This window comes from Corvus hawaiiensis, chromosome 26 (genome assembly GCF_020740725.1).
Source record: "Corvus hawaiiensis isolate bCorHaw1 chromosome 26, bCorHaw1.pri.cur, whole genome shotgun sequence".
NCBI lineage: Eukaryota > Metazoa > Chordata > Aves > Passeriformes > Corvidae > Corvus > Corvus hawaiiensis.
In genome coordinates this window covers 33,349,646-33,362,677 of record NC_063238.1, presented here as the reverse complement: position 1 = coordinate 33,362,677, position 13,032 = coordinate 33,349,646, and the positions used below count along the sequence as shown (strand labels likewise).

Genomic DNA, 13,032 nt, shown 5'->3' with positions numbered 1-13,032 from the left:
TTCTTCTTCCTTACCACCATCTCCAGGCACTATGGCCAAATTTTAGCTGAACTCAGCAGGTGTAGAGATCTCAGTTACTTGAAGTCAAGACACACTGAAAATGGTTGTGTGCATGGAGTGAAGAGACCCAGATTGGTTTGTGCTTAAAGAAAGAGTTGTTGTTCTGCCCCATATCAGGTTACTGACCGGTTGTGTGTGTATTTGGCTGGACAGTTTCCCTGAAGGGTTTAAGAGCTCTTACTTAACCCAGCTAAAGGAATGGCAGACATGCTGGGGACTGACTGGCAGGATTTCTTAGTGGAGACATGGTACCAGTTTTTGAGAAAACAGGCTTTGGTAGTCTTCCTGATCACAGACGAGCTTATTATTTGGTGGGAAATGGAGCATATTTACAAAAAGAAAGCATATAGGAAAAAACTTCAACATCTGGGTGCCTATTAATCACTTGTTTTTAAACTTGTTTTCTTCTTACTGTTGTAGAAATCCTCGTTGCCAGCCAACATCTTTCAGGCCACGGTTCTTATTAGTTGAAGATCCAGGGTGTGGGCAGGCTTTTCATCTGGCACCTGCAGTAATCCATGCCCTGGAGAAGTTTCCCGTTTATACACTAGACCTGCCTGCTTTATTTGTTAGTACCACATCCCCAGAAGAAACATGTGCACAGGTATCTTTTTTCTCTTTAATCTGGTAGGACTCATGAACTGAATATAAACTGTATATAAACTAGTGAAATAAGCAAAATTCATTGTTAGTGGAGAAGGCCTGGTTGGAATATGCTGTTACGTTTACTTCTGTCTGGAAATCCACTTTTCTTCTAGATGGGATGATACTGTATAAGGATGTTAAACATAGTCATGTTTTCCATTTGAAAGGGAGCAGTGAGGGTGTTGCTAGCAGCTTGGGAAGATGGGGGGTGCTGCTAATAAAGCACTCTGTGGCAAAATATCCTGCTGGTCTCTGTGGGATACAGGAAGTTTTCATTGCTTCTTAAGGCTCTGTGCTCTCAGTAGATGGCTCTGCATCAGCTTGACAGCATCATGCACTTTCTGAAGCCCTATTTTTTATTGTATTTGTAGGACAGTCAAGGCTTGGGTGGAAAGGGTTTCTTTTTTTACATATACAGTTTGTAGTGCCGCAGTACATGCAGTAAAGGAATTAAAATTCATGTAACACTTAGATTTTTACACTGGTGTGCTTTCCATCATTAGGAAAATTAAATACAAGCAGATTAGTGCTGGTTTCTTCTTTTTTAGTTTTAGGCCGGGAATACATGTTGTTGTTTGGCATCACTGTATTAAAATATTTTGACCTTTAGTAGCAGCATTTGAGAGCTGTAGGAGTCAGGACAGACACATTGCATGGCTCATTTGTCACATAGGAGGAGCAGTTTTCCTTTTGTTATGTGATGGTTGCATCTGTGGACATGTAACTACATGTGTAGGCACTGCCTGGATATACCATGTGCGCTTCCCACCTTCTGACAGGAACTCTCTGAATATTGTTAATCTGAGAGGGCACATGGAGAAATTTGTCACTTCCCTCTGGCAGTAGATGCATGTTGTCTTCTGTGATTGAGGTGCCATCTGTAAACAGTGGCTTGTGCTCTTCCAAAGCATATCATCTGGTGTGATGGATCCTTTGGTAGTAAGAAGTTGTGATTTAGCTCTTCAGGCAGACAAAAGAATGGTCACCTCTTATAAAATGTGCTTGAAATTATGAATTATAAGCAGGCTTCTCACATAGGTCTTCGTTTGTTGAGTCTGTGCTCCAGTCTGTATTAGGTATGTGCCTGCTCTGAACTGAAACTGGTGTAGTTGCAGTTGTGTGGCAATTTCTCTAGGCTAATACATCTTGATGAAGGGTTAGTCTTGTTTTTTTGGGCACACCACCAGATTGGCTGAGGGCTCTTAAGGAGTTCTCTTACACCTAAGTAGTTTTGAAATCAGGCAGAGATTCAAGTCTGTTTCTGTCTGTCTAGCCATGTCTGTGTTTGACTCAAAGTGAAAATTTTACCTTACTGTTTAAGGAGCAGTTCACTTATTGGTTTGTCTTGATGTTTTAGCTGCATGTACTCCTATTTCATAAGATAGTTTGACTGATACATAGTTTAGTATCCTGTTCTACAGGATGTAGTTTTCTTACCTGAGTTTCATTTTACCAGTTGATGCGAGAAGCTCAAAGAACAGCACCAAGTATCATTTATGTCCCACAAATCCCTTTGTGGTGGGAGACTGTTGGACCTACAGTGAAAGCTGTTTTTACAACACTACTGCAGAACATTCCAACGTTTGCTCCAGTTCTGCTCCTTGCAACAACTGATGTGAAACATGGAGATCTCCCAGAAGAGGTATTTATCAATACTTTACTCTTCCTTTTTTGCTTGTTACTGTATAACTCCTTGAAGCATGGGAATACTCTGCCAACAGAATTCATACTGTTATTATTTAGGCACCCAAGCCCAGTCTCTTAAAATTTGCTTAGACAAAACAATGCTGAAAGCTTTTGTCTAAAGCGTTTTCTGAGTAAAAAGATTGACTTCAACCCAACTCTTTCACCCTTCTCACACACTGATGCTTATTAGACAGATGTACAAATTTGCTTCAGGTGATCATTTTGGTGTCTGCAAGATGTTGAGGTGTGTGCTCAGTGAAGAATATACAGTGCTTGAGATGTAGATAGGAAAAAGATTGCTTTACTGAAAAGTGAAAGATGTTTTTACTGAAAAAGTACAGTGGTCACACTGTTACTGATGGAATGTAACTTCAAATTTAAATAATTTCATTAATATTTCAGTTTCTTTTTACATCTAGGTGAAAACTTGACAAATTAGAAAGATAAGGTCCAACTTCCATTTAAGTAACTTGGAAATCAGTTTTTAGTTGTATTCTGTAACAAAATTCAGTAAGACTACATGCTGAGCTTTCTAGACATTTGTGGTGGTACAACTACCCCCCCTCCCCTCAGGCTGCACTGGGATTTCAGAAACAACATCAGAGAGTGTTAAAGGAAGGTGTTAAAAATGTGAATATGCTGTTCCGATTATTTTGTCTTGGTAGCAAGTTTTTATGCTGTTAATAAATGCTTTCTAAAATGAGGAATGAAATTACTTCCATACCCTTTGGTAACAGAGATGGAAAAACAGAGTGCAACCTGGAAAATGCAACTTTAGACTCATTTAAATTATCAAAACCAAAATTTTCAAAGCCACCTTACCAAAAAGCTGACATTTGTATGTTGAACCTTGCCCGTTACCTCTACAGCTGCCATAAAGATTCGAGCTAAAGAACAGAAAGGCAGGTAGATACAAAACAGCTAGTCTTGGAGGTGGTGACTGTCACCTCCTTCTCAGTGGTTTATCACATGTTTTTTTCATGTAGCCTAAACTCTAGAAGGTATTATTCCTCAGAGCAGGTGTTTTAATTTGCCTTTTAAAGCCAAGAAGATGACTTCGCATAGCTTGTCTTACCCAGGTGAGTATTCAGCTTAGTTTAGAAAGGTACTCACTGTTTTGGAATATAATATAAAACATGTATGTAGCCTTATATCTGAAATATCTTTTCTGCTCATGCTTTAGATAAAAGCTTTGTTTAATAAGGATCATGAAGAAGTTTTCAAAATCCAGTGGCCTACCTGTGCTGAAAGAAGAAGTTTTTTTGAGGACTTAGTTATGAAGCAAGCTGCTGAACCTCCTGCATCAAAAAACAACTCAGGTGGGGATATTCAAAATATGAAACTTTGTTAGCTGTAAGTTAACAGCTAATACAGTGTTTCCTTTGGGGGTAATTTTCTAGCAATTATTTTTCGTGTGCTTGTATTTGAATTAATTAACTAAATTAACTAAAATTTTCCCATTAATTTAAGTTCGGCGGCCATTGGAAGTTCTGCCTGTAGCACCACCACCTAAGCCCCGACAGCTGACAGAGGAAGAAATAAGACAGCTGGAGGAGCAGGAAGAGGATACATTGCGTGAACTGAGGATTTATTTAAGGGATGTGACTCACAGACTTGTCATTGACAGACGTTTCAGGGCATTCACAAAGCCTGTTGACCCAGAGGAGGTAAATTAGTGTTGATGTGCTATACCATTATAGCTGTGTGTATTCACAATTTCTCTGTGTATGTTCCTCGGTGTTAGTGTGTCCTTTCTAGGAAGGTTTATCTTTGTCTTTAGGATCACAGTATAATGAATTTCCAGGAAACAGGAAGTGAATTTTTGTTTTGCTTTTACTTTTTTTGACTCTTTGGGGCACTCACATGTCTATTATTTCAGTGTTCACTGAAGTCACTGTGTTCCTCCTAAAACCTCTTTAAAACTTGAGACTATGTCCATTAGAAGGGTCATCCAACAGGGATCATCTAGTCCAAGTGCCAATTATATTAAATGCCAATACAGTTTGCTTATGAAAAGGCTTTCATATGTAGGTGTATTACAGCACTAAAAAGCAGAGATCTCTCCTTTTTTCTGTAATTATAAACAGTACTTCTAGGGCTGTTTTAATAAAGCCTAAAGCTCTTTAATTGTCTGTCAATAGTTTCTGCAAGAACAGGAGTAGAAGCAGCAATTTGTCAGATATTCAGATTCTCTTCTCAGGGGCCTTTCCTTGGTATAAGATTAACCATAAAGGCTGTGTGGTTTTTTCCTCCTCCCATATGCTTCTCATTTAATTCCTTAAATACATGTAAGCTGGGGCACATACTTCCAAGTCAGCTGGAGATTTGAGACAGCTTTGCATTTCCGTAAGGTCCTGCTCCCCCAAATTTCCACTGGCTTATTTCCTTTCCTTCTAGTTTCTAGATGTGAATAATCTAAACAAACATAGATGTCCTCATTTAAACTAGTCATCAATCTCCTTCTATTATCTGAAAAAAGAAATTGGCACCTCTGGGTCCAGTTGTCTCATTTTAGGTGCCTAGGACAGGTGCTTCAAAGGTGCAACTCCTGCAGCCTTTTTCTTGCTGCAAACAACAAAGAGAATCTCAGGTGACTTTACTGAGAAAGGTTTCTTTGCTGTTATTTTCTGCAAGGAAATGAAACTCTAGGAAGTAGCACTCTGGGTGCTAGTTCCCTTCTGTGCCCCACACATTCTTCTGATCTCCCTGCTTCTTTGTTTTCTCCTCTTCTAGTCTCTTCAAAGCCAGCTGAAATTGATCTTCTGTTTTCAAGAAACTTAATTGGGTAATTTCTGCAGCTTTGGATGTGTCATATTGGGATTTTTAAGAAGTCCTTTATTTGGCTTTATGAAAATAATTACTTTTGGTAGCTGCTGTGTTGAATCTCTGAGCACGTATATTTCCTTTGTAGGTACCTGATTACAATGCTGTTATTAAACAACCCATGGACCTCTCCACAGTTCTCTCCAAGATTGACACGCACCAGTACCCAACTGCAAGAGACTTTCTTCAAGATATTGATCTCATCTGTAGCAATGCTTTAGAGTACAACCCAGTTAAAGATCCTGGAGGTGAGGATGTGGTTTTATCCCTAATTTGTAAAAATTTTAAATGCATAAGTTGATAAATGTCATCTGTGTACAGTAGATGTGGGATTCGATAACTTAAAAGATCCCCAGGGAGTATTTCTGGCCAAGTTGTGAGTGTTGCAGCATCAAATAAACTATTTGGGCATGAAATTGTGATAGACATGTTGACTGGAAACTACTGCTTTTGCTTTAATAATTAACATTTCTGTTGGCATGCTGAAAATATTGACTGAGAGAACCTTTCAGAACCTACCTATGACAAGAGCAAAAACATTCTAAGTAAACAAAATAAAGGAGCTCGTTGGCTGGTAGAAAGTACTCAATTCTGATTGTGAAATTTCAGATCGTCTCCTTAGGCACAGAGCCTGTGCTTTGAGAGATACTGCCTATTCCATAGTGAGGGAGGAAATGGATGAAGATTTTGAACAACGCTGTCAAGAAATCAAACAATCTCGTAAGCAAAGAGGTACATTTTTTGACACTGAGGATTTAAAGACTTGTCTCAGTATTTGTTACCAGCCATGCAAGACACAATTCTTCACTCTCTCTTCTTTATTGCAAGGTTCAGACTGCGCTTCCTCTTACTTCTGTGTATTGCCAAAGGAGGACTCTGTTCCTGGGTGTACGAAAACAGACCCAAAGTGTAACGAAAACCTGAAGATGCCAGCAGGGCCTGTAGATGCCAGTACCCCCTGTTCTAAGGGCAAGTTGTGTTTTACTCAGACTTTCTTGGAGAAGGTGCTAAAGTCTTTGTTCTTGTGACGTAGAGGTTCCTGTGATGCCTGGTCCTTCATGCCAGAGGCATTAAATTTTTTGATATGCTGCAAAACATGGGATAAATCCAGAGCTCATTCATTCAGTGTGGTTGTAAAGTTCAAGTACAGTGGCTGGTTGACATTGTAAGACACTGCCCTTGGTGGCCCAACTGATATTTAATGGCTCCTACATTGCTACCTCTTAAAGTCAGAAAAGTTGTACATGGCAGTTTCTGAATGCTTACCTAGTTTTCAGTTATATGCAGCACTGTTTTCCCCTTCCCTGTGCTCAAACATTAAACTCTATGCCACCTCTTACTGTCATTTCCAACTGAAGGGGAAAGGGTTAGAAAAAAGGGGAGCAGTAATTATAGACATGTAAAGGAAAGATCACTATTTTTTCAGTTTTACCATGAAAGAGACATGGGGGAAAAAAAAAGGGTCGTGGGTCTTTTTCACTTAAAACACCCGACATGGTGTGACATGTCCTGGTCTTGCTGGCATGTCTGGGAATTTTGCCACTGTCTTGAACCATAGGCCATGTGTGGTATCCATGAATACAAAGAATGGTGGGGTTTTCTGGGAGGCAAAATGCCAAGTTTGTTTTGAACAAGGTTAACTGAGTAAGAAAGCTTGAGGTGTAAATATCTATGGATGATGTTTTTCTCCAACAAATATTCCCTTAAAAGTGTCTCTTCAGCTCTTCCCAAGGTGTGTACAACTTGTGAAGTTTACAGATTTAGAGGGCTCATCTCCAAATGCATTTCTGTTGTTCACATATTTAGATCACTTACTAAGTCACCTAATAATCTTACTTTGCAGTAATACTTCCTATCTAAAGTAAGAATTTTGTGTTCATAACCTCTTGAAGCTGATAGTTTTGTGAATTAAATTCTGCAGCTGGATTTTTTTAAATCTAGTAGCTAACTGACCCCATTAAATTGCAACTTCTTCTCTAGACGCATGTCTAGGGAGATGGGCAGTGGTATTTGAGTTCGTTTGGTCATTTTCCTTGTCAGTAAAGTAAAAAGAGGATGCTTCTTGTTTTGGATGACTTTTGCTTGTATCTCTTTGTAGGTAAGTCAAAAAGAAAACGCAGAAAGAATAGAGCGTCTTCAAGTATTGCAGCAAAGAAGAGGAATGTTCAGTTCAATAAAGAAAATAAAATTCCTGAAGATGAAAATGAAGTAGAGAGTAATGAAGAGTCTAACACAGATTGCGCTGAATTTGCAGCCTCTCAGGATGCTCCTATTGAAGAACATGAAAATGTACTTCAAGAACGACAGAAAAATGGGACAGAAAATGAAAGAGAGAGAGTTCTCCTTGTGGGTAAATCTCCTGGAAAAAAGAGAGAACATTCAGACCTTAGAGAGCAGAGTGAGATGCCAGATTGTCAAAAAGCTGGAACTTCTGAAGACGGAGGTTCAAATGGTAAGTGAAAGATCAAACAGGTCATTTACCCCCTTTTTCTTCCTAAGGAGGGATACTCTACTTACCAGGTTTTAGCCTTCTTGATTGCTGTTCTCTGTCTCTCAAATCAGTGCACAGTGTTTCTTGTATAATGGTGCTGCCCCTCAAGTTATGCCAGCAAAACTCATGTATTTCTGCAGCTGCTGGGTTTCTGATTCTGCAGTTTGTTTTTCAAATGGTACCTAACTGAAAAGTAATCATTGGCTTTCTTTTATTGCATGAAGATCTTTCCAGCAATAAGAAACGTAAGCTAAAAAGCTGTACTTCAAGCAGTGTGCATACAGGGTCATGTGTGGAATAGAAAAGTTATGTCCTAGTGTTAGAGTGTAAGATGTGTTTTCTAACCTAAATTACTTCGGAATTTTACAGTGCAATGCTACAATGGCAATGTGATTTTTTTTTTTTCCTGGTTTTACCCTGCTTTTTTTGTCTAGTGTTGTTCTTTTGTGTCGAAGTTTCTAGTTTTTATGGAGCAGTGATTTTTTCCAGAAAGGCAGTGAAAGTGTTAAGCATTTATCACTGAAAAATGATAACAGTTGTCTCTGTTGTTGCAGAGAAGTTCTCTTTTCCAAGTATGGGATACTTCACTCATACTGTATTCCAGAGAAAGAGAAATCCTGACTTAAGAAATGTCATTCCAGATTTGTGGGTACACCGTATGACTCGTGCGAGATCTTCTCAGGTGGAAGAGAAGCAGCTGGGATGTGGTGGGAAAGCCATGAAAATTGGCACACAGAGAGTGTTTGTGGATTACTGTGAGCTCAAAGTAAGTTTAAATTTTAATTTTGTTGATACCAAAGTAGGACATTTTCTTGCTACATACAGAGTTGTAAATTAAGTCAGTTGTTAACCAATGCCAATTCAGACAATTTAGGAGAGAGATATATAGCTTGTGAAATAATTCAACCTGTCATGAACTAGGACTGTTGTTTCCACAGCTGGTCTTGCTTTTGGTGAACTAGATTTTAGGAGATTCCATTCTCTCCTAATGTAAAAGTACTTGTTAGATTTTAAAACAGCCCACTGACAAACTGCTAGTGCTGTTGGTTATTAGTGTCTTGGCAGTCTTTATGATGGACTGGGGGGTTGTTTTGGTTTGCTGTTTGCATGTTTTCATTTATTAGGAACTGGAAGAGTTTATTTGAGATTATTTTGAACTTTAAGTTAACAGGCTGACTTAAAGGTCTCTGTATTTTATCCTTTAGTATTTTATCCTTAGTATTTTATCCTTTATCCTGAATAAAATACTGCTCTTCTCAAATGCTTTCAAAATCCAGTGATGGAATATTGCATTCATATAGGTACAGTGTTACAAGGTTTTTCCAGTCCCCTGTAGGGGAGAAGTTGCTATCCTAGGATACAGCTGGAGAAAGGGTCAAAAATGTGACTAGCTGCAGGGGGGGGTAAAAGGAGTTCCTTTGCATGAATTGGAGAGGGTAGAAGGACCTGGCCTTATTTAGGAGATGTTGCAGTGAGGAGAATTCAGGAAATTGCCTGGTTGAGATCCTGTAGGTGGGTCAAACCAGAGGGGGGCTGCTGTTTACCTGTCATGATAAGAAATTGAGTGAGAAGAGAGAAATTAACTTTTTAAGACAGGCTTCCTAAGCAAGCAAATTTCTTGGGGTTGTGTTCATAGAATGATGAATATCCTGAGTTGGAAGGGACCTACAAGGATGGAGTCCAACTCCTGGCCCTGCACAGGGCACCCCCCAACAATCCTGCCATGTGCATGAGAGCATCGTCTAAATGTTTCTTGAGCTCTGTCAAGCTTGGTGCTGTGGCCACTTTCCTGGGGAGCCTGTTCTGCTGCCTGACCACCTTCTGGGCGAAGAACTGCTTCCCTGTATCCAACCTAAATTCCCTGACACAGCTTCATGCTCTTCCCTCAGGTCCTGTCAGTGGTCTCCAAGGAGCAGAGATAGATCGGTGCCTGCTCCTCCACTTCCCCTTGTGAGGAAGCTGTTGTTCATGTCTGCCTGTTTAGAGGATCCACATAGGTTTCTCTAGAGTCAGGGTGCCAACAGCCTGTGCTCTGAAGGTACTGCCCACTGGAGAAGTGGTACAGTAGAGGCCTTACAGATGTTTCAGCTGTGAGGACAGAGCTACAGTCATGAAATCCATCTTTTAGAAAACTTGATTCCTTAACATGGGTTCCGCTGGAGCTTGCTGCTTGTGTCAGAGCCTCTTTGAAACTCACTTGCATACAATAAGCTGGGTGAACCTCCAAACTGTAGGTGCTTGGTTTTGTTTGGGCTGGTTTTTTTTGTTTAGGATTTTGGGTTTTTTCGTTTATTTGCTTGGTAATAGGCTTAGAACTTGACGGACACATACAAGAGTGTGCAGTCACTTATGTGGCAGCAATTAAAAAGTTTCACACTGGAAGCTGGCCATACACCTGTGCCATGTCCTACCTTTTCTGTTTATGGTTTATCTTGTGCTATTCTGAACTCCGGTTTCCATTTTTTTTCTTCAGCAAGTGTTGCATTCTATTGCCGTGGTAACTGAGAACGTCAGTATATTTCGCATGGAAAAACTATATGCTGTCCTTAGCCAGTGCATTTACCAACATCGGGAAGATGGTGACAAAAACGAATTAGTGAAGGTAACTTTTTTTGTCTTGTAGCACTTTGTCACTGTTACAGGGGGGGGGTGTGTGTGTTATGCATAAGTATGTGTGCCCTGTGAACATCATGGTTATTTAGTATTACTCACTGCTGCTTAGTTGCCTGTGTTACAAGATTTGTTCATTACAGTCTGGAAGACATTTATCCATATTGCAAAACCATTGTTGCATTTGGCTTAGTTGTTGGCAGTTTCAGCAGGAAAAGGCTTGAAGATGATGGCTTCCCCCCCCAGAGCCCTCTCAAAGCAGTTAACCTCAGTCTGTCACTTCTCCAACTCCAGAACCTTTTCAGTGCTGGGGGTGCTGTGAAAGAAGGGTGCTTTTCTCAGTCTGTCACTTCCTCGTTCTCCTCTTGCGGGCAGTCACACATGGTAACACTTGTATAGTAGTCATTCCATTCTTGAAAAGAAACTAAGTATGAGGCATAACAAGAATAAGACACTTTAGTCTCTAGCCTCACCAGACTTTCTTTTTAACTAGCATGGCTCATGCCTCTTTAACTTCATAGCTGGGGAGCTTCCTGCCTATAAAGGTTTAATGCTAACTAGTCAAATTCTGTAATCTCTTCCTCTAAGAGAGGATTTCCAAATTGTCAGAACTTGGCAGAAATATTCCACAGGAACTCATTTTCTCAGTCTGACATTGCCAGTGTTGAGTTGATTTAGATAGGTTGGATACTCAGTCTTCAGCTTCAAGGTCCTTGAATCCATTTGTCTTTCAAGTAGTCATGCTTAAGAATAGATAAAATTCTTTATGTGTCTTGGTCTTCCTTAAAAAACCCAGTTTTTCTCTTCTCTTGGGTCCTGGTCATCTTGATATCATCTTCCACATCTGATAAAGAGTCAGATCAGATGCTCTTGCTCTGACTGTGCAACAGTGAGGATTATTTGGATTCTGGGATGCCATTCCTGAAAAATGTACCATTCTCTTATCTATCATAATGACAGGTTGTAGCATGAGAAGGGATTTGTTTGTTATCTTAGGGCTTGTGAGCTTTTGTGACAAAACTTGATTTCTTTGTTAGTTTTCTACTTCTTTGAGCTTTAACCAAAGAATATCTCCTATTCAGAGGGACTGCACAAGTCAGTCCAGGAGTAAGTTCTACTGTATGAAGACAAAGACTTTAACAAGTATTTATTCAGAGTGCAGAAAAGAACAGTTCAGCTTTTCGTTGTGGCTCTTTGGGAACTGTCTCCTCTCTAACTGTTGAAAGCACCATTGATAGAGATCCATAGTCCCTTGATACAGATCCCTGCAGTCTTTCTAGTCTGCTCTCTATTTTGGGTGCATACGGATGTGTCAGAGCCAGTGAGTATAGAACAACAGTGATGGTGGTAGCACGTGTATTGGCTAGATCATTACTAACAATTGTATGCACAGATTCTTGCTTCTTTTGATGAAGTCAACAGTGTTCTTAAGTTTGTATTCACACTGACTTCTTTTTTTTCTTCTTAGGCAATGAAAAAAGAAATTACAGCCTTCAGTTATCCATGATACTTGATTTCAGCGCACTTGGCACACTGTAATGTTTTCTTTTTATTGCATGCTGTTTTTCTTTGCATAGTTCAATAAATACTAGGTCTACATATATATTTATACAAATATATCTTAAAATTTATTAAGACAGGTCAAATAAAGTCATTTAATGACTTTTATTTGATACTTCCCTTCTAGATATGTATATTTTAATGTGACATACTGCTGTGATTGCCTTTGGAACTCAGCAGATCTGAATAGATAATTTCAGTACCTCTCTTTAAAAGAAAACCTAACTTGAAACAAAGCAAGATTTACTACTGTAACTTTCTAAGGTAAAGTTTAAAGTTTAATTGTAATAATGACAATCTTAATACTGGAGAAAAACATTTTAATACAAATTTGTTAGTTCATCAGATGGCTTGTAGTTGAACTCAGTTGTAAATAGTTTTCTAGTTACCCGGGAAGAATTATATCTGATTATTACATAAAAGTGAATATATTGTTGGCGATAAATATATTGAAGTAAAAGCAAAGCAGTACCCTGTTTTGAAGAAGTATTTCTCTTCAAATCTGCAGAGAGAATTTATCTGTTAATTTGATAGTTATTAAAAAAAAAAAAAAAAGAGACAAAAGTTAACTATATGAGAATTAAAGTTTATATAAATGGTGATAAAATGTGTCATGACCTTTTGCTCTTCTGTTCTGTCACCTCACACACACAATGTGTGGCGATACTGAACGCCGAACTGTGCAATCCCTCTTTGTGTGTGTTTGGTTTCTTACCTCTGTCAATAGTGTTCTCTTTGTGTCCTTCTACTGTGTTTGTTCAAACATTGGTGTGCTATGCAGATTTTTTTTTTCTCTGTATTGTTTGGTGGGTATTAATAAAAAATTCATCTCTTTTTAGTGGTGAGTTGTCTGCTCTATTTTAATCACAGAACAATTTTGGTCATTAATAATCTTGTGCTTGAGACACCAGCACAAATACTATGAGAATTAAAGTAAGAACTGCATGTGCTCAGCTTCTTCTCCACTCAGTGTATGGATTATACAGCAAAGACAAGCTCAGGAGAAAGAAAAAAAATTTATATTGAAAATGTACATTGTAATGTAATTTATGACATTGGAAATGTAATAAATGAACTAATGTCCTTAACTTGATCTCCTCCTTGGCTGCCATCACCAATTTCAATGTGACTGGGGGCAGGCAGCTTGCTGAGCACAT

At 39.0% G+C, this 13,032-nt stretch overlaps 1 protein-coding gene across 5 annotated transcripts in view; it reads left to right on the top strand.

Moving 5' to 3' along the window:
• ATAD2 (ATPase family AAA domain containing 2) overlaps window positions 1–12,713 on the top strand; it is a 31,441-nt gene extending 18,728 nt beyond the window's left edge. For 4 of the 5 annotated variants that reach the window (XM_048286391.1, XM_048286388.1, XM_048286390.1 and 1 more), the window contains 11 exons: window positions 481–664; window positions 2,162–2,347; window positions 3,575–3,710; window positions 3,862–4,058; window positions 5,303–5,462; window positions 5,824–5,946; window positions 6,043–6,183; window positions 7,313–7,666; window positions 8,347–8,471; window positions 10,179–10,307; window positions 11,784–12,713. In XM_048286391.1, coding sequence (XP_048142348.1) covers window positions 481–664; window positions 2,162–2,347; window positions 3,575–3,710; window positions 3,862–4,058; window positions 5,303–5,462; window positions 5,824–5,946; window positions 6,043–6,183; window positions 7,313–7,666; window positions 8,347–8,471; window positions 10,179–10,307; window positions 11,784–11,822 — 1,774 coding nt within the window. In that variant the 3' untranslated portion in view covers window positions 11,823–12,713. The remainder of the gene's footprint in view (window positions 1–480; window positions 665–2,161; window positions 2,348–3,574; window positions 3,711–3,861; window positions 4,059–5,302; window positions 5,463–5,823; window positions 5,947–6,042; window positions 6,184–7,312; window positions 7,667–8,346; window positions 8,472–10,178; window positions 10,308–11,783) is intronic. The other variant, XM_048286389.1, reaches the window with a different exon arrangement.
• The last annotated feature ends 319 nt before the right edge of the window (window positions 12,714–13,032 follow it).